At 50.6% G+C, this 20433-nt stretch overlaps 9 protein-coding genes across 9 annotated transcripts; 5 read left to right on the forward strand and 4 right to left on the reverse strand.

Annotated features, from left to right (window-relative positions):
• Positions 1-1339: 1339 nt before the first annotated feature.
• On the reverse strand, positions 1340-1669 carry COCVIDRAFT_35178 (hypothetical protein; the record flags this gene model as incomplete). Its single annotated transcript, XM_014704172.1, has 1 exon — positions 1340-1669. One exon carries the CDS (start codon positions 1667-1669, stop codon positions 1340-1342), a length of 330 nt encoding a protein of 109 aa, XP_014559658.1.
• Positions 1670-1834: 165 nt separating this feature from the next.
• On the forward strand, positions 1835-3127 carry COCVIDRAFT_91210 (hypothetical protein; the record flags this gene model as incomplete). The annotated part of the gene is made up of 1 exon (XM_014704173.1): positions 1835-3127. One exon carries the CDS (start codon positions 1835-1837, stop codon positions 3125-3127), a length of 1293 nt encoding a protein of 430 aa, XP_014559659.1.
• A 228-nt stretch (positions 3128-3355) lies between these two features.
• On the reverse strand, positions 3356-4246 carry COCVIDRAFT_35180 (hypothetical protein; the record flags this gene model as incomplete). Its single annotated transcript, XM_014704174.1, has 1 exon — positions 3356-4246. The coding sequence occupies one exon, from the start codon at positions 4244-4246 to the stop codon at positions 3356-3358; it is 891 nt and encodes a 296-aa protein (XP_014559660.1).
• Positions 4247-4966: 720 nt separating this feature from the next.
• COCVIDRAFT_24092 (hypothetical protein) lies at positions 4967-5449 on the forward strand (the record flags this gene model as incomplete). The annotated part of the gene is made up of 1 exon (XM_014704122.1): positions 4967-5449. The coding sequence occupies one exon, from the start codon at positions 4967-4969 to the stop codon at positions 5447-5449; it is 483 nt and encodes a 160-aa protein (XP_014559608.1).
• Positions 5450-7143: 1694 nt separating this feature from the next.
• Positions 7144-7803, forward strand: COCVIDRAFT_24093 (hypothetical protein; the record flags this gene model as incomplete). Its single annotated transcript, XM_014704123.1, has 1 exon — positions 7144-7803. One exon carries the CDS (start codon positions 7144-7146, stop codon positions 7801-7803), a length of 660 nt encoding a protein of 219 aa, XP_014559609.1.
• A 270-nt stretch (positions 7804-8073) lies between these two features.
• Positions 8074-9150, forward strand: COCVIDRAFT_24094 (hypothetical protein; the record flags this gene model as incomplete). Its single annotated transcript, XM_014704124.1, has 2 exons — positions 8074-8117; positions 8163-9150. The coding sequence occupies 2 exons, from the start codon at positions 8074-8076 to the stop codon at positions 9148-9150; spliced, it is 1032 nt and encodes a 343-aa protein (XP_014559610.1).
• Positions 9151-9840: 690 nt separating this feature from the next.
• Positions 9841-14300, reverse strand: COCVIDRAFT_91463 (glycoside hydrolase family 125 protein; the record flags this gene model as incomplete). Its single annotated transcript, XM_014704175.1, has 5 exons — positions 9841-10963; positions 11027-11154; positions 11226-11396; positions 11933-13096; positions 13143-14300. 5 exons carry the CDS (start codon positions 14298-14300, stop codon positions 9841-9843), a joined length of 3744 nt encoding a protein of 1247 aa, XP_014559661.1.
• A 758-nt stretch (positions 14301-15058) lies between these two features.
• COCVIDRAFT_13483 (hypothetical protein) lies at positions 15059-17247 on the forward strand (the record flags this gene model as incomplete). The annotated part of the gene is made up of 3 exons (XM_014704099.1): positions 15059-15339; positions 15393-15894; positions 15943-17247. The coding sequence occupies 3 exons, from the start codon at positions 15059-15061 to the stop codon at positions 17245-17247; spliced, it is 2088 nt and encodes a 695-aa protein (XP_014559585.1).
• A 663-nt stretch (positions 17248-17910) lies between these two features.
• On the reverse strand, positions 17911-20199 carry COCVIDRAFT_24097 (hypothetical protein; the record flags this gene model as incomplete). Its single annotated transcript, XM_014704125.1, has 4 exons — positions 17911-18396; positions 18456-19793; positions 19843-19951; positions 20000-20199. 4 exons carry the CDS (start codon positions 20197-20199, stop codon positions 17911-17913), a joined length of 2133 nt encoding a protein of 710 aa, XP_014559611.1.
• Positions 20200-20433: the final 234 nt, after the last annotated feature.

Raw genomic sequence — 20433 nt, forward strand, 5'->3', positions numbered from 1 at the left:
GATCGAACTCGAAGAGATCAAGGGACGACCCGTAATCGAGCTGGTAGCGTAAAGCTAAAATCTAATCGCCTCGATTGAATGGATTGAAGAAGGCAGCTATCTATTTGCGAAAGCAAATCGAACAAATATCCACATTCTGATCACGTGATACTACACCACAGTATTCACTCATAGTTCAATACGCTACGTCGTCTCTATAGCAAAATCACTTTGATGCCAACGTAACAAAAAAGCTAAGAATATTCCCATACAAAGCTAAAAACAAACACCATGACGCCAAACCCTCATTGTCTACCACTACGTGAGCACCAACAACTCTTGATCAGTGTTCACATTTTCTGCAATGCTGTAAAGCCTACTTTGTATCGATGCGGGCCAAAAACAGCTGATCAGCCAATGTTTGAGAGAGGTTACCAAAGCCAACGCCAACCAACAGCGATGTATGCGGCAGTAGTGAACCCAACAACCCGCAAAGCCCGCCAGAGAGAAATCCAGATACCCCAAGCTATGGTTGCAATGATGTAAAGAGCAAAGGCGTATCTGCCAGCGATGGCGAGTCTCTCGAAGTATGGTGATGACTTGACCAGATGCGCGATAAGGATGCATACGCCAGATATGACGCGATATATAGCTGCAGCCGACTCGATGCTATGGAACATGGTGGAATGTAGAGCACGGATGGGCTGGCGAGCCAAGTCACTGCTGACCCCTTCTAGTTGCTCCCAGGCGGCAAAATTGAGTTGCTCCTGTACTCTGTTAGGAAATACTTTGCTACTTATGAAATACTATTGGATAATTGGCAACTTACTTCGGATGTCGCTATTGAGTCCAATGATTGTTAATGGGCGATGCGCATTAATTGAAGACTCTTGCTCATAGCCACGAGAAAGTGAGCTAGAGCAATCTCGAGTTTAGAAGCCAGCCAACTCCCGTGCTCATCAATCGACTGAATAACCATGAAGAGCTGAGGACTCTCCATGTAGTCAGCAGCCGTGAGGAGAAGAATGAGAACCTCATGGCGACAGAGGACATAACCAACGACTTGTAAGAATAGCAGTACAAGCCCACAGAAGGCCGAGTGCAGGTTGAGTACGGAATTCGACATTGTAGATATTGTGGGAAATCGGATGTTGTGGAACGTAAGCGTGAACGATGGACGAAGTGTGGGAAGAACAGCAAAGTGAAGATTGATAATAAAATACGAATCTATCAAGATGAGTATGTCGGCCGAATAAAAGGACTTTCTTACAGCTTTGTCGGAGAACCAGCGTTCAGACGAAGATACAGGCGCAAGGGTATGGGTCGGTGCAGGAAGTCAAACTGCAATGTGGATGTTTGTCTAATGCATTGCGGCCTTTCGGGTAGGTGTGCTCTCTAGCTCTGTATCCGCGTCATCTCGGTTATCTGCATCCTCGCTATTGTTGTAGTTTGCACCAAACTCATTAAGACATTCTTCGAACAGTCTCTTCCAGGTCTTGACAAAGTGCCTGTCAGAGACATTATTGTGGGCGAGATGAGTCTCGCCCGCCTGGATGAACCTCTCAGCAAGGGCTGCCAGAGTTTTGGCTATATCCTTCGCGTTTTCGAAATGTATTGGCTCAATGGGAGACTGTGTTGCGGAAGAGGGCTGATCCCAGTTATCCGTCGCGGGTGTCAGCGTAAGAGGCATGTCTAAAGACGTGTTTCGAAGAGCAAAAAGGCGATGGCGAGAATCCTAGACAGAGAGCGAGGTGGAACGAGGCAACAAGAAAAAGACGACGTTATTAAACAGTGCTGGTAGCTCGATCTACTAGGTCCTAGGGAAAGCATCAGAATTTATCACAAGATTTCAGCAATGTCGAATTTAGTGGATGACTTCATCGCCCGGAGGAGAGCTGACACACGTACAGTGCGTTCTTCAAGACATCAGCCGCCTGAAGCTAGAGCCCCTTCCATATCCTCGCGCGACCCAATTGTTCCAAGCGGAACCCAGCACATCAAAATTGAAGATGGATCTTATTCGGTGCATGACGCAGGGTGCGTCCAGCAATCAGTCCCACTTTTTGTTGGGACTGCCACACCTAATCCCCCCCTCCTGGTCGAAACTCCGCCAGACAAAGCCCTCACGACAAACAAAGCCCCCAAACCAGACTACGCGCAGCCGGTTTCGAGCGGCGAGTTGCAGTATGTGGCTAATTCAGCACCTCCATCAACGGCCCATTTGATTCAGCAGCACCAAAACGATAGAATGGCCATATCTGCACCATTTATGCACGGCCAGATCGTGCAGGTGGTTCCAAACCGGCTTCCGCAAATTAAACGCCGTTATGTCTCTCTTCTTGCAGCCATCGGCATGGTGATTGCGTTTGCGTGGGGGTCTTGGTTTGACAATGCCGGGCAGAATATTATGGCAAAACATGCAAACGTCAATGTATCTGTTGATAGGCTCGAAAGGGCTACTGAGACGCTTAACAGCTGTTGCCACATTACGCCAGACTGCATTGCTGCAGTGAATGCACTGATCAGCCAAAGCGTGGTACTGTTAGATCGGGATATTCGCAATGCCGCAGACGCAGCAGTCAATTTGCTGGGCGCGGCTGTTCTCGCCCCACGCGAAAACACGAAAATTAAACATGGGCTTTCGTGTTTGCAAACCGGCCAACTTGCGTCCAAACTGCGCGAAGCAACCCAACAATGCCTTCTTGTCGCCAGCCGACACAACGAGGCCTTGACGCATACACGAAGCGCAAGCAGCCAATTACAACGCACTGCCAGAAACATTACAGTTGAGCGAGAAAGACTACACGCGAGTCGGAGGAATAAACATCGCCGAGCTCTGGAGCACGCCAAGGAGCTCATAGGAATTTCTAGCGATGTCACTTACGAGAGCACTATAGAGCTGTACAAAGATATGGCCAATACAATCCACACGTTGGACAAAGCATGGAACCTAACCGCTTCCGCCGCCAACACACAGCACAAAGAGTATGCTCTGTGGAAGGGTGTCGGAGCAAACCTGCAAGATCTGTTGGCTGATCTCCACGCTAAGATTGACGTATCGAAGTGGACGGCTACATGTCTCAGGACAAGTGAATTAAGAGAGATCTTGCAAGTTGTCAAGAGTGAGATGGAAAAGGTAGTATTGTGAGACGTATAACACATAGTCAGCTCATTACGAGCATCACTGCAACTCAATGGCCGCGATCACGCGTATATCTATACAAGTTCAACAAATTTCAATCACTTAATCGGATCTGATCGTCTGATGCTCTCTACAATACTTCGCTGAGCTTCACCAAGAACAAGTTTCATTTACTAATATTTTTGGTTTGGGTATTGATACAATGTTACAATGGAAAGAGAGTTTTGATGGGGCCTAGAAATCCGACCATGCACGTGGTTCGCATTGGACGAATCGACTGTACAGCTTGTCGCCATTCGTGATGAACTCACCCCCATGGAGCCCTCCCTTCTTTGCAAAGTTTCTGGCCTTGTCTTCCGAAGCGTGAACAAGCTGGGCGTGACGACCACGCGCTACTAACCTCGATGCCTGCCTTCGGTAAGTGCTTGCAATGCGATACCTCTCGTCTTGACTGGCACGGTCTTGCAAAAGGCCTCCCATGAAGACATCACAGCCATTCACAGTCTGCAGACAGAAACCAAGAGGAGAAGCCATAACAGCGTATCGCTTTGCAGCATCCCTCCAAGTACGGTCCTGGCAGTCCCAACTCAACTCGACAACTAGGCTTCCACCAGGCTGAAGCACACATTTCCAACCTCTTAGCCAGCTCGCCATGTTGATATCAGTCGTTAGCTCGAGCATTCCAATGCAAACAACGGTATTTACTTGGCTGCGAAAGTAACTCTCAAGTACAGCTCCAGGGAGGTTATGGCGGTATTCAGGCTTCCACTGAAAGGTCGTATTCGTCAACATATTGCCTCTAACTACAGATGACTGAGTTTCGTTCAAAAGGAAAACACACCCTGTAGGGTTAGGGCCATTATCGATGTATTCTTGGAGAATTGCGGCCCATTTTTCTCGCTCGACTTCGCATATGATGAGGATGGTGCTTGATGGGCGAGCATCAATCATTGCGAAGAGGTCAATATCGCTGCTCACAATTTTGTCAAAGTCGGCTTCAGGCAGCAGAGACCCACCAGCGGTGACTTCACAATCGAGTTGTTCTGGAATTGGTGATGACGATATAAGAGGATACATGGCGATATCCTCCGGACCGTGGTGGATCGTTGTAGTTTCAAGGCGCATCGAGAGGGCGGGGCATCGAACTTCCGATCCGTGATGTGGCTTTGATGATCGTTTAAGAATGAGTTTTTCAATGATAGAAAAGCTTGTCGGCACGAAGATTACGGAGCAGAAATGTGAAAACTCTTTTTTTTCCGATGTTCCTCCTGACAGTGAGTCCGTCTCAGATGTCTCGTGAGTTGATATGATCAAATGTACCTAGGTTCTCTTATACTGAACTAGTAGTGTTTGCCTGTTTGTCATCTCACCTAGATTCGTTATGTGCCAGAACCTTCAAGACATATCGAATGAATGTATGATCTATCTTGCGTAAGCGCTCCAACGAGGAACAGAGCCTGGATGATAATTACAGGCAAAAGAAATGCGAAGACATCATAGGACCCGCAGTAGTTTGGTTTCATTGCGCAGATGTGGGCAAGGTCTTGATTTTACTCTCGCATGATTTCGCTTTCACCACAATCAGATGCGTAGAGTGTGGTAGAAGATACCAACACTGAACGTGACATGGTACGTGAACTAACATTTTGCACATAGATTTTCGCAATTCTGAAAAGTGACAACCCTGTATATACTACCCTGCTCCATGGCTACCATGAGATAGAACGAAAGCATTGCCCGTTTGCAGTAACTAGCGCGACAGGCATGTGCTTGTGGCCCATGCTTCAGACAGTGACAGAGCATTTTATACGATAATCAACACCTTCCCAATCGAGTAATCATTCCATGTCTCGGCGCGCCACACCTACAGATGAGTTGTTTCCTGCCTATCCTCCAGTTGTCGCACTCACCAAGGCTGCACAACCCACTTTCTTCCAACGCGAAATGACTGAATCAACTGCCAAAAAATGTCATTCATCTACGAAAGATCTCCCTGTTCCGAAAACCAAAGTGCAACCAAAACTTCGCGACATTCCGACTTCCGACCTCTACTTTTCAGATCATCCTCTCAGCAACTACATCGTACAACAAGTTCGCGACAAAACATTTGATGGGACGAACCATCGTGACCTTCCCCCAAATGAGGTCGATGTCCTAGCTTTGAATGAGATAGCTGTATCTGAAGGAGAGGGATTCTTCTTTTTTCTGCCAAATCGCAGCAGCTGGAGCCGTCAAACTTATGAACCGAGAAGCCGTGGGCCGACTGCAGAGAATATGAGGTATCACGAGTCTTTCTCAGTCATTGTGATTAGTCTGACCAGTATCTAGTTCATTTATACCATCCATGGTTTACATTAGACACACCTGGAGCCAGCAAGGTCAACTCAATTATTTGCAGAGTCCCCATCGAACGCGATATCTATCCGCTGATTTTCAACTCAATCCCCCTCCAGATCCAACGCCATTGTACTGCATCCAGGTCATATCTGGTCCCCGATACCCTGTCTATTCTACGCCTCACAACTCCTACATTATATTGCGATCGAATCCGCTATACTTTGGGAGGGCCCAGGATATGGAAAAAGTTATCGGTCGACCGAAACGCCTTCCAAAAGGACCAGACGCTAAACAGAGATTGGCTCAAGTGCAGGGCATATGGCAGGAACACGAGACACATACTCAACTAGTACCTTTCTTGTGCCTTGACCTGAAGACTCTGTACAAATCCATTATCAGCTCATGCCACCCATTCCATGGTTTATGTAGCATGACGTCGAAACAGCTCTTGAATATCCTTCCACTCCCATCTTCTCCAGAGGTGGGATTAGAGATAGGCCAACACCATTTGCCAGTTCGATCTCGATTCGACGGCCGAATGAACCGGAAATCACATGCGGAAACGCATGAGACAAGTCCGATTGGGCCTTGATCAGCACAACTCTAGAAATTCACTCTCTTGTTGCCCATGCTCGGTAAGCAATGGAGCATAAAGAGACAGCATCTTGCGTCTCACTGTGTTTTGAGACATGCATCCATATTGTTGAAAAGCATTTCTGTTATCATTTCCTTCTGTCTGCTTCAAACAACCGCTACCCAATGTCTTCCTTTTCCCCATCCATGATGGTGTTCCTCGAGATGATTCCGCTGTCAGAAGCCTCATACTCTACAACATTGATGCGATGGAACATGTGCCATATCGTATCAGAAACTCGCCGCTCTACATTCAATCCTGGAGTCGTTCAACATCGAATTATCAGACTATCATTTGCTACTATATTGGGTCGGCGTTGTTTCTCCGTTGGCTCGTCACGCTCGTGCGACTACCTTTTGCCGCAATCAGACGAGGTCGCACCACACCACTTTATTGTATTCTTTGATCTCCAGGAACGTCAGTTGTACATAAGGAATACCTCATCGCAAGGTGTGCAAATCGGTCTTGCCCATGGGAGCAACTTTATCAGATTGTGTAACACCCCGGTGAAGCTCACATCACCCACGCAAATTCGCATTGGTGAGTGTAGTCAGCTTAGTTTCGAGCTAATCGTACCTGTAATTACCGATTAAATTATATTCGATGGTACACTCGACCTTTACATCGATTCACTCCAACTACCCACTTCGAGATCACTCTCGCTTGCAGAATGCGATGCGAAAAAGCGACAAAGGACCAGCGATGCCGAGGGCGAGCCGCCAGAGAAGCGTCACTGCACACGTCTTCCCAACGCTTACCCAACGCGCCAAGGGCTACAAAACTCTGCTAGAGGAGAACTTTTCGCACGGGTGTTTTCATACTTAACGCAGTTTTGGAAGGTTTCCAAGTAAGCGATAGAAGTAACTTCATTAGCCTCTGTTTCGTCGTAGAGGCACCAAAGCCTGTAAGCGCCAAATTCAAGCCACTGCGTTGTACAGAAACCGTTTTCGTGAAAGTGCTGGGTTGATCGCATCAAGGTGACACAGAGTCGGGTTTGGCGTCTACCTCCACAATCATTGCCCTCCTTCCCTCCTTGCTACAATCGTTAGCGATGCCTCTCAACGCCCACCATGACAGTCTCTTGGCTGAGATCGATTCTTGCATTAATCGCAATCGCGGCACCCACTTCGAAGCCGAAATATTCTCACACCTTTCATGTTGTCCGTTCGTTTTGCGATCGTACGAATTTGCCATTGCCGATGGCGCACTCTACGCGACGCTCAATAGCGAGCCTCCGACAGGGAGCTACACGGAACGCTTCTGGCAACTCAACGAGCAGGTTCGGATGCTCCGCAACACCAGTGAGCATTGGAAGCGTATTCTAGTCCCTTTTGACATCAAGAGCAGTGTGTCGAACCGTCCAGAAGACCAACGTTACATCACAACCGTCAGGCAAAGAGCTCGTGTCGGATTCTACATTGCTGTATGCGCCATCAATCCAGAATATGTAGAAATCATACCAAACCGGTTCAGCGGCGATATAATTGGAGACATCAAGACACGTAAGGTCGCAGTCAACTTCACACGGAAATCATTCTTACCACCTTCCGCTTATGGCCACCTAAGTCCTTGCAACAGTCCTTACCGCATGCCGATATCTCTCCTGTCCGAAGCTATCGAAAGCATCAAGAATTGTGCACAAGGTTTCGGTGATTATATCAACCCATGGACTGGTGTCAAAAGCTTTGGTTGGGTACCATGTGTTGAGTAAGGAAACGAAAGTTTAGCGCCAACCGAAGACTCGCAACATTTTTCTTCTTTCAAAGGAGTATTGGAAATATGGAGAGCTATTCGCACGAGCAGAGTTTGCATGGAGTTTCAATTCGTCAATCTTCAACCACGCTTAGCAGATTTCAAGTTGCTCGTGCCGGACACTCTAGCAGGGCTGTCACGCCGCCGTCAAGTTTTCGTCCAGTACAAAATTGACGCGTTATATCGATCACCCGCATCACCACTCAACAAAATCGGAATCGCGCGCAACATGCGTCATAACCAGCTGCGTCACTACTTTACTGAACACGAACGGTAAGCTTTTCTATACTATATGCGAACCATCACTAACTTCCTTAGGTTTGACTTTCTCTTATACCAGTTCGACTACACCAACCAGAAGACGTCTTGGAAGCAATGCTTCTTTCTTCCAGAGTGGAGAATTCCTGACAAATTCTACACAACAGATGCGAAAGAAGAAGACTTCAGCAGACCTGAATTTGAGCCATACTGGCTACGCATGGATCCAGACGGACACTGGGTCCAGCGAGTTTATGAAATCATCCAACAGAACCCACAACCTCGTCACACGGGTGGACGTCCTCACCGAAAAACCGAAAAAGCTACCAACCCCTCGAAGTCAGCTTCTATTCACGAGATTGCGCCTTCCGGCGATTATGTCCAAAGCTTCCACCAAAAGCTGTTCTTCACAATCATGGCCCAATGTGCAACGCATCGATCCGGACTACTCGTCGTTCTCTCTCGGTCAAATTCGGTCGCAGATTTCGCCTACTGTCGATACACATGGACCACCAAGCAGCAAAAACGCTATGCTGAAGATCGACAGGTGCCGTGCACAATTTCTGAACTCCATCGGCACACTTCAGTCATTCCTTTGCTTGTATACTCAAAGACCAGAGAAAGCACATCTCGCGGCCCATCTATCACAGCAACGGAATTTGAGCGACTTGACGCAAGCCCTTCTCATCGAATTCTTATATTTGACCTCTTTGGAAGCGAAGGTCGCAACATGTACAGCCCTCTTCTTGCTGTACCGTCTGATGATCTCAGTCCAACCCAAGAGCAACGTGATCTCTTTTACTCTAACAAAGGCAAACACAAGAACGAAGAGTTTGAAGAGAGAGTACCACTACTCGCAGAGCTTCTTCACTCCGGCCACACACCCATGGATTATGCTCTGTCTTCAAAGGGGCCATTGCTTTTCGAACCCGAACTGGATCCATGGGGAGAGCTATGGCAGCTGCTTGATCGAATACTTGGCTTAGACACCTTCACTCATCCGCCCACCCACGAGAGATATACAATAAGTTATAGAGTCAGTGTCTAGGAGATCCATCAAAGTCTCGCAGATAGGCATGCGTCGCTTGACTTGAAGCCAATGTTTCTGGACCCGCGCGAGTGTGCATCTGATGATGAAACAGACGCTTAGCCATTCTACAAGATACATGCACAGTCAGCTCTCAGGGTTTCCAAACAGGCATAATTCAGGTTAGGAATACGACCAAGGGTTTAGCAATAAGGATACAAAGGCTTATGGCGATCATAATTGATATCACGCCCATAGGGATGCTGGTCAGTCGGAAGAGGAGAATTCCGCATGTCAGGACAAAGTAGTGGAAGATGCTAGGCGTTGAGAGCATAGTGAGGAGCGTAGCGGTGAAATTCTGGAGATTGTTGTTTTCATTTGTTTTTCCTAGATCGAAGATATGTGGTATGCACTTACTTTGTCCCCTATACGTGGTGTTCAAACCTCGGCTAGGTCAGTCCTCGTAGTTAGGTCTACTCTCTTTTTGCTCCTTATGTCCTTATGCCTCTAAGTACTGGCATAGGTGTGGTAAATTGGTTCTTTTTTGTAGTTTTCAAACTTGACTTAGATCGGATGAAACAGGACTCGGCAATTCACTTTCACTTGCACAAAGACTGTGCACGTGCCAACTTATTCATTTTATCTACATCGAAATAGCCAGACCAAAAAAAACCCCTATTTACGTTTTACTCAACTAACTGAATAACCCACCTACTGAAACGACAAGTCCAAAAGATGCGGCTTCCTCTTCTCCAAATCCAAAATCATCTGTCCCATCAGCCCATTCGCCCAGCTAAACCACTGCCGTGACCAAACCCCTGCATTCCGGGCATCCACACTCTCGTGCATGAGCCCCAGGCCATCCGTACTTGAAACCAACCACTTCAGATTCCTCGTAATTTCATCGTCATCTTCCGAGGTCAAAATCGTCATGATAAGCGCCATGGGCCACGGTTTCCCTGGGAGGGTGTGTGGACTCGCTACGCCCGTGATCGCAGGACCAACGGCATAGTACGGGTTATCTCTCGAGAGCACTTTATTTCTCGTGTTTTTGTAAATGGGATCGTTGATCGTTGTGTATCCAATGTAGGGCGCTGATAAAAGAGACGGAACGTTGGGATCATCCATTATATTAGCGCCGCCGTAGCCGTCGACTTCGTAGGCGTATATTTTGCCATGGGTTGGGTCATTGGCGAGGCCATATCTTTCTATACCGCGGTTTATGTCTGTGCTCATTTGTTGCATGCGGGTTGTTAGGTCACCAGACGAGGAAGCTTCGAGTCGGGACATTATGGCGGAGGAGGTGTTGAGGGCGGAGGAGAACATCATGTTGGAGGGGATGAGGTATTGATAGGTGCAGGCGTCGTCGCTGGGGCGATGGAAGGAGCGGACGAGGCCGAGATTGCCGCGGTGGGGGCTTCCGTTGCAGTTGTTGATGGGGGTGCCGCCGTAGGGTGCGCAGTAGGTGTATGGAGTGTGCTGCCAAACGCCGTCCTCGGAGTAGCTGTCGATCATCATGCTTTCTGCTGTGTCCAGGATGAGCTCAACGGCTTTGGTCCAGTTGCTAGAGTTTTGGAAGAATTCGTAGTCACGTGTGGCGATTGCATAGTCGGTTGAGAGCTGGAGGAAAGAGGCGACAGAGTCGAGTTCCCACTGGCAAGAGAATACTTTGAAGTAATCGTACGGCGGAGTAATACGGTCGTCATTCTGGCTGCTTCTTTGCGGGATACCACTCTCATCTGGGGCTTGGAAGGCGTTGCAAAATGCGTTTCCGAGAATGTAGCGTGCTTGGAGGTTGATGGCGCCACGGAACAAACTAGCAAGACTGTCATGGCTAGAATTGGGTTTCAACACGGACAGGTAGGCTTGGAGTTGGTTGGCCGAGTCACGCAGCCACATGGCCTGAATATCGCCAGTAATGACAAAAGTCAATTCCTCTTCCGTTGTGGCATTGTTGGCATCTTTCGCGAGTCCTCGCCACGCAATTGTTGTGTCCAATGTGCTTGGCCATGTGTTTTCAAAGAGCTGTTTGAAGCATCAGTAAGACACTCGTTTTACGTACTACTACACAAAATCAAAGTCGAGTCAGTACTTACCCGGAACAGATCGGGATCTTTAATCACATCGCGCAATCTACCAATCGTCTCTTCAACCTCTGGGGCGCGAAACGTCCTACACGGCTCGATGGGCCTCGCATAGCTCAAGCTCCATTTTCCCTTGGAGAAGGGTTCGTGGCGTTGGTTGGCGTAGTTCTGGTAAGGCGGGCACTGGGCGTTTGACAGGGGTGCCAACAGAAGCGAAAGCCCAACGGCGGCTACGTGCGACTGGCGCATCGCGCAAGCGGGCAACAGGAGTGGCGTACAATGATGTGCGTGGAAAGAGAACGGCTAGAGAGAACTGGACGAATACGTCTACATAAGATCAAGCAACGTATCGGGACGATAGTTGGCGCATGATACTTGGGGCACCAGGGGTTATATTGGAAGCCAAGCCGCAGCGGGTCACACCTCTTGGTCCAAGACAGGTACTAGCGATTCCTTCGATAGTGGGTCGGCAAAAGTAAGAGCACAACCTTATAAAACAGAGGCGGAGACTACGGAGGCTGCATACGAGAAGAGTGGGGTGGTCATAGCCCACTTGAAGCGCACGAGCCGGTGAGGGGTTCTGAGTTCTTGCAAACATGTAATAGTATATCAGGCCATATCAACCCGGACAAACAAAGTTTGTACATTCATCTATCATAAGCGCTAACCGGACTGGGTTCACAGCTGCGTTTAATCTATCCTTTGACAATTGCTCTTACCCTATTCCTCTCCTCCAGATCAAGTACCCAGGATATTCCTGATTCGCCAGCAGCGTCATCAATGGCGACTTGCTCAAACTCATCATCTTCCATGTTCAAGATCAAGGTCATCTGCGTGCACTTTTGGAATGCATCGCGAAGCGCATACGCACCGCCACTGGTAGCGGCTGTGATGATGCCCGCAATGTCCCGCTCGAGCCGAACCGCCCCGAGTTCATTCACTCTGCCGTAGTAGCTCTTGATGCGTTTTTCCAGTGCAGAAGCCAGATAGTTGAGACCAAGGGCAAGAAGACGGTCGAAGTTTGCTGCGGTAAGAATACGTTTGATTGGGCGAATAACAACACCCCAGCCACGATCAAAGCGAGCTTTGACAATGTCAGTATCTTCGGTATCTTCGTCATCATTTGCGTCGTCCCCACCAGGGTCATATCTGATATCCCTAAAGGCCTCGGCCAAGATTGGCCGGATGCGGGGTTTGAGAACATTGGAGAACAGAACCGTGATACCGTCGTTGAGCAAATCACCACTCTTGGTAGCAAAGGACTTTTCCATTGATTTGAGAGTGTTCTCGACAAAGGTTGCATCGTGTCCGAACGGGAAAAGGTCTTGCAAAGGGGAGTGGGCATCTTCTTGGCCGGGTTGCGGCTGGATGCGCAGCTGCTGCTGAACTATGCGCTTGACATAGTCGTTGGCAATGTCGAGATTATTGATCAATACTAAAAAGGCAATAACCTTATCCTCAGGCGGGAGCCCGCCCTGGATGACGGGCTTTGGGTAGCTTTCGTCCCGCATCTTTCTTTGTATCATACCGATAAACTCGGCGCCGAGGATATGGCTTACAGCGGGAATTACACTAGCCACAACGGCCCGTTGCGATGTAGCGAGTGTCCTCTGCAGAACCTGGTTGACAATGTACATGACGTCGTCAACAGCTGATGTTATAAAAGGCGGGTTGGACCCAAGGGGCCTGTTTGGGTTCAGAGTGAGGTCTGCCGGTGACTCGTCCAGTTGAAAGGCCTTCTCTACTGATCTGCGGAAGAAAAAGGTCGTCATGGCGTTAACTGGCTCAATGAGGTGGCTGTTGACCTTCTTGTGGAGGTTGCTGGTCGCTAGGAAATTGGGCATGACCAAGCCATAGTCGATGTGTTCGTCGGGCTCAGCAGGCTGCATGCGTGAGTAATGGATTGCGACAATGGCGTGTTGCACTTACCGCACACTTGTCGGAGATGAAGCGAGCATACAGAGCATAGCGGCCTAGTATGAGAGCACCTTCGCCAAGCAGGGCGTCAATCTCCTTCATATCGACCCCTTCGTCTTCACTTGTGCGCGCCACACCATTGGCTGGTGAGCTTGCGCGAGGTGTCCCGGAAGAAGGCTTTTGGGCTGGGAGGAAACTTTGGACTAGGAAAGAGAATGCATAGGATTTGATATCGGCCAGTTTGCGGTCAATGTGACGTTCTTCATGCCATGTATCGAGCACGATGCCGCCTTGGACGTCGGCTTCAATCTGCAGACGCTCAATAACCTTTTGCATCATGCCCGGGCCATAGTGGCGTTCTACTAGCGGCTCGTGTCCGTCTACAATCTGCGCAATGTGTTCAAACAGTTTGGTGATGGTGTTGCCGTAGAAGAAACCCTCGTTTCTCTGGGCTGGCGAGGCCGAGTTGAAGTTTGCGCGTGCCCTCGAAGCCACACCCTGGCAAACATAGCGGCCGTACGCATCTAAGCCAACGTCTGTCCTCCCAATCAAGGGGAACAGTTTGAAGAATCTCGTTACCTTTGAGCCGTCGCCATCCTTGGCAGCTTTTTCAAACTCGCGCAAAAAGAGGCCGCAGAGGGATTCGGCAGCGGCGTCAAGCGTCACACGTGGAGGGTCTGGCACTTCGGCTGTGGGCACAATTTCCTCTGCAAAACTACCGTTTACGACATCGTCGGGGATTTTTGCAGCACGGCTGAGGTAACCTGCGGCCGTCTCCCAGTCCTGAGGCGCGCCCATGGAGCCGTGGACGCCCAGGACGCAGGCCTTGAGCTCGGCCACCTGTTCGACGACGTGCAACGTGGCCTTGACATTGGACTGCTCCTGGTCTAGCCGTTTGACGGCGCCTGAGATGCGAGTGGCAGTAGAAGCAGCATCGGACAGCATGCCATTGCTGATGGCGCGCGTGTTGACGGTCTGAGTGCCGAGGTGGGCGCGCAGCAGATCCAGACGGCCGAGTTCACGGGAGAGGTCCTTTTGGGAGGCGATGAGGGCGTTCAGCTGGCGCGTGACGGCGGCCTCATGGTCATGCAATTGGCTAAGGGCAGCATGGATCTGGGCCACGCTGGCAGCAGCAAAGATGTCGTGGGGATCGGTGATGTCAACGGCCATGGGCGGAAGTGCAGCTTCGGGGGGGCAGACTGGCGATGGTGGAATTGCAGTCTGTGGGTGGTGGGTGGAGGCTTGGCCAGTGACGTCTCATGGAGCATCCTGGCCTCCGTTGCCCGTTGCCCCTGCAGCCAGGCCAGATTCCTTGTTGACGGGCCGGGGATGAAACCAGCTGCTCGTAAACATGCCGTCTCGCCGCCTATTGAACATTCCTGCTGTCTCGCACAAGTCGCAGACTCTGCATTGTCTATACATCCATTCGCACATACACAATCTCCCGCGCCTGTCACGCGCCCGCACTGTCGCGAAAACGGTCGGCTGAGTCCTCCAAACGGCCCTGTCCTTCTAGACCATCCTCCCATTCGCACCACGACGAATACGATTACGCACCAACGAGCCGCAGCCGCACTCGACGCCTGCACCCGGCTCGTACCATTATTATTCACTACTACCACCACCACCGACAACAACAATAACAACACAGCGTTGTACCCTCTCTTCCACTGACTCCCTCCTCCCCTCTCCCCCCTCTCTGCGCCGCCTTCACCCCCGCCGGACCCTGGGCCAAACAGACTTCCCAAAACATCAGCCGCTGCACAGCCCAGCCTCGTGCATACAGCCGCCCACGCCTGCGCCTCCACCATAACACACCCTCCATGTTACCTCCATAGACGACGCTCCCAACCTACGCATACCCACGAGGGCAAACCCCCGGTGCGCCAGCAATTGTCACCATCTGCTGCGACAGCCCACCCAACACAATGGATTCGACCGCCCAACTCCTCCATGCCGCCCACGAACTTCATGCCCGCGCCGGCGGCATGGGCGGCAACACAGCCAACCGTCCTGCTTCCTATAAAATTATTGGTCTAGTCTTGGCCATCTCCTCCGGAGTCTTCATCGGCTCGTCCTTTGTCATCAAGAAACATGGCCTACTGCAGGCCAACAAAAAGTACAACGAAGAGGCAGGCGAGGGTTATGGATACCTCAAAAACGCCTGGTGGTGGCTTGGCATGACGCTCATGATTGTTGGAGAGATATGGTACACTACACTTTTGCCCATGCTGGCCCAGGGTTTCGCTAACTTGAGCGCAGTAATCTGGTCGCATATGCCTTTACCGATGCCATTCTCGTGACCCCCATGGGTGCACTGTCGGTCGTCATTTGTGCTATTCTCTCCGAGATATTCTTGAAAGAACGCCTCAGTTTCGTTGGAAAAGTCGGCTGTTTCAACTGTATCATCGGCTCCGTCGTCATTGCCGTGAATGCGCCTGAACAATCGTCCGTCGCCCGCATTCAGGATATGAAGAAATGGGTCCTTACTCCCGGATTCCTCAGTTATGCTGGAGTTATTATTGTCGCATGCGTCGTGATCGCTCTGTGGCTTGGCCCCAAGTATGGAAAGCGAAGCATGATGGTCTACCTCACCATCTGTAGTCTGATCGGAGGTCTTAGCGTTGTCGCAACCCAGGGCCTCGGTGCCGCTGTGGTAGCCCAGGCTTCGGGCACCTACGGTGGACAGTTCAAGGAGTGGTTCTTATACGTCCTACTCGTCTTTGTCGTAGCCACGCTGTTGACAGAAATCATCTATCTCAACGTAAGTCACCCATGTCTTGGCCCGTGACCACTACTAAGCTTTGCCCAGAAAGCCTTGAACCTGTTCAACGCCGCCCTGGTAACACCAACTTACTATGTCTTTTTCACTTCAGCTACCATTGTCACCTCGGCCGTCTTGTTCCAGGGTTTCAAAGGTACGCCACTTCAGATTGTAACCGTCATCATGGGCTTCCTTCAAATTTGCGCTGGAGTCGTGCTTCTACAACTATCCAAGTCAGCCAAAGACGTCCCTGACTCGGCCGTCTTCAAAGGCGATCTCGATCAGGTCCGCACTGTTGCCGAGGTGGAGGAGCCGGAGTACGAGCCACGCGCTGATACCCTTCGTGGTGGAGCCGCTATCCTCAGGTCGCTATCCAAAGCCCGATCCCACAAGGAGCTTGCCGAGGCTCGCAAGATCCAAGAAGAGCACATGCAGCCCATTGGCGAAGGCGAACAGGTGGAATTCGACGGTATCCGCAGGCGCAAGACCGTCCTTGACCCCAATCGACCACCGACCCGGAACACTACTATCGTGCAAACCAAGGCCATCCACCCTCCACTTGGAATGTCTCAGTTTCCACCTGATGACTCTGACGAAGACAATGACAGTTTCCATCCTGGCTTCTTTCAGCGGTTACGCTCGCGTGGCAAATCGACTAGCAGTCGAGACAGCTCACATACACCTGTGCCCGGCATGGACATGCACCCACTACCACCCATCCCCCAAGCCGACGGTGCTTCAGAGCATGGATCTGACGGCGCATCCTACAAAAAGAGCTTAATGACCCAAGACACATCCTACAAGCCGCTTGACCCCCACATCCAGTTTGCCACTCCTCCATCCCGTCAAGGTGGTTCCGAGTCCCCATCGTTAGCCCCTCCAACAACCAGACGCCAATTCTCGTTTCAAAACGTCTTTGGACGCAACCGTCCAGACTCAACTGGAGACCCCATGTCATCGTCTAGCAGCAACAAACCCCGCCCAACCAGCCGCCACAGCCGCAAGAGCAGCCGTGACGCCAGAGGCGGTAACGCCACAGCAACCGAAGAAGAGCGTCTCGGCCTCGTAAAAGGCGACTCGTCAAATCTCCTCCCAAGCATCAGCCGCACCAGTGACGAAGACGACGAACTTCATCCCGGACCCAGCCCCCCACGCTACATGGACGACTGGCAACTTCCACGCACAGAATCTCCGGCATATGAGCCCGAGGTTCCTGTGTCGCAGCCAGTACACTCGCGGACCCAGAGTCATAGTCGGAGCCGCAATCAAAGCCAGAGTCGCACAAGGCCCAGGAGGGCCGATAGCGATGAGCCGTACGATGTTGATTTTGAAAAGGGGGCGTATGCTAGATAGATTTACGCATGTGCAAGTTGTGCGGTTGCCTGGATATGAAGGGTAGTTTTTGAGGTACATGTATGTTGTTCGTCTACTTAGCGAAAGTTTTTTGTCTTTTGTTTTTTTTTTCAGTTTAAGAGCTGAGTAAGTACACCTACGACAGAGAGCGAGATGACTAGACGATTCTTGTTTTTGTTCAATGTCGATGTCGATGTGGTTAGCATAGCGAGCGAGACGCCGTTTGTGTTCCCCGCTTTGGGTGGACAAACGGACGGACGGGATTTTGTACATGTACGGTTTTACATTTACAATGCTGTCATGCATGGATAGGGATATACATGTGTATGTAGAAAGAAAGGAAGCGAGATGGAAATGTGTAAGGCACAAAGGAGATAGCAAAAGGTTAGTACATGGGCACAAGAAATATGAAATAATTAGGTAACTTTAAAAAATGGAGAATAATCAATATCAAATTAAAAAAAAAAAAAAAAAAAAAACTCAAATAATAAGGAGGAAGATTAGAAATACATCAGAGATGAAATTTGCATAGTGCCGAAATTGATACAATATAACTCTCTCTGCATCTCCCCCTTTCTCAGTATACTTTCATAAAAGCAAAAATACTACACAACACACTCATTCGTCACACCATCCATTATAAAACAAAAAAAAAACCCCTCATCATACAATCTCCCCCTCATCCTCTAACCCCCCTTCCTCCTCATCCTCCTCCCAATCCACATCCGCTGCCGCCTCATCCGCCTTCCGCTGGACTTCCTTCAACCCACTCATTTCCTCGACCCAACCCCGCTCATTCAGCGCTTTCTGGACAAAACCCCAGGGATCCGCCGTGTACGCATCTAGCACTTTGGGACTGCAGGCAGAGCAGCAATCAAAGGGCTTACCTTCAACTTGGAGGTTGGAGAAGGTGGAGAGGTAGCCGCGGATTGTGTGGGGGATGGTGCCGAGGGGGTGTTGGAAGGGTGGAGGGAGAGAAGGGTGGGATGGTGATGCTGCCGGGGCTTGATGGGAAGGGGGTGGAGCGAGACCTTTTGCGGGGTGCTGGAGGATGGAGATGAGGAGTTCGACTAGGAGGCTGGATGCGAGGGGTGCGACGCCTGGGCGGGTGACGGTGCATTGTTGATCGAGGGTTGCGTTGCTGAGGGACTGGTACATGTTTGTTAGTTTGGTATTGCTTGATTCATGTGGAGAAAATTGTTACTTACGTCTGCGGGTGCAACAACGTCGTTGCAAAAGTAGCATCCTAGTTCTACCTCGTTCTCCTGGGTTGCTTTCAGGCCGTGTCGCATGACAACATAAGTGTCGAATCCCAGAGCCGCGTTCAGCACAATTTTGCCCTGTGCCTTGCCCATGACGGTTGGTAGCCATCTGCTCTCTCTCGTATCCATGAGCAGGAAAATGGCATCGTGTTCAGCAATCAGTTGTTGCAACTTTTCAAATTCCGTCTTAGTCGTTGCGGCGTCCGTCATGGGGTGGCCAAGCATGGGAACCTGCATGACATGGCCGTTTGCATCCACCCCTGGATAAATCTCCTTCAGAGCCTCTGCAGCTCTCTCGGCCTTTTTCGCTCCGCCTTTTAGGCAGTCTTGGAAGTTAAAGAGGGGTTGTCGCACGGGATTGGAAAAGCTGACGGTCGCATTGTCAATAAAAGTAATCTTTCGGACGCCCCATCCCATCAGCGTGCGTGAGACATACGTCCCGAGCGTGCCCGCTCCCAATAATAGACATTTACAATTCTTGATGACGTCCAGATCAATCGAGGGAGCTATGCGCCACTTGATGAGCTTGAGATTGAGGTCCACGGCCTGATCTGCCAATTTGGTCTCGTCCATGTACTCTGATAAGTCGACATTCCGCGAAGTAAGCTTTCCTGTTTCTGTCCGCTCCCATCCTGTAACCTTGGGTAATGGCGGGGTGCTCTTCTGATCTAGTATAGGCGATGTAGGCGCGGCGTTAGGGTCTGGGTCTGAGCGCAGCTGGAGAATCAGCGAGTTGGATTGGTCGCGCCGTGTATGCGTATCGCGGTAACACAGAATCTGGGCATCATGCAGGTTCCACCGGTGCCGGATCAGTATGAGAAGGTTACGCAGCGGCCAGCCTGGGTTTGTCTCGTATGTCGAGGGGTCTGCGAAGCATATGAAGCGGTCCTGGCTGTCCACCTTGTCGAAGAAGCCCTTTTCGTAAGTTTCAAGTCTGCCGACACCCCACGTGTAGCCAAACTCTTCCAAGGGTGTGACTGGTGTCTTTGGTCTATCTTCACCCTCCCCGCCTCCGCGTATGCGCTTGGCGAGAAAGAAACCTCTTTGGCGCACATCAGAACTGTACCTCCATGTCTGCACGGCGTCGACAAGGTAAGTAGTCTCTCTAGGCTGCAACCTTGTCACCTGGCCTATCTGTTTCCAAGGGGGATCTGACTGGATGGCTGGAAAGCCAAAATGGTAGGTGAACTTGTACTTCTTGAGGTTGGCGAAGATTATTGCTGTGAAGGAGGAGAGGAGTGAGGGACATTCGTAGATGGAGCCGTCGTGTATGGCATCCCATATCTAGGCATAGTCAGCAGACCAGTAGGCGGCTGAGAGTGGACAGGCATACTGTCTGGGCAGAGCGTTCGAGTATGGCGGCGCGGTCAAGGCTCTTGTAGTCCTCGATGGTATTGCAGTTCTTGATGATGCCTTCAGCGCGGCAAAAGGTCGGGGGCGTGCTAACGGGGTGTTAGGCGTGTAGCAAGTATCGGCATGATATGGCGTACTCATCCGACGTCAGCGCATTGGGATGGATCTGAATGCGCATGGAGCGCGAGGAGTGCTCGGCGGGGCGAACTTCGTACAGGCCCAGCACTTTGCGCGCCGAGTCGTCGAGCTTGTCATGGTTTATTTTGATATGAGCGAGGGCGGCGTAAAACTGGACATCGACGTCGCTCATCCAAGGCGCGAACTTGAGGGTCGCCATGGTGGGTGGTGGCGGGGCTGGCGGGGTGTTGGAGGCGTTGGGAGAGGGCGATGGGTAGCGAGCAGAGAGTACAGTGTCTATGGCGTGCAGGTCATATGGACGTATGTATGTAGGTACGCATGTACATAGATGGCCAGAAGCAAGGCAGAGGGTGAGGCACGTGAAGCTGTCAAGAGAGCGTGATATGTGCTGCTGAGGGCTTCAGGCGGCCATCCATGTGCATGTCATGCCCCC

The sequence above is a fragment of the Bipolaris victoriae genome (genome assembly GCF_000527765.1).
Source record: "Bipolaris victoriae FI3 unplaced genomic scaffold scaffold_17, whole genome shotgun sequence".
Classification (NCBI taxonomy): domain Eukaryota; kingdom Fungi; phylum Ascomycota; class Dothideomycetes; order Pleosporales; family Pleosporaceae; genus Bipolaris; species Bipolaris victoriae.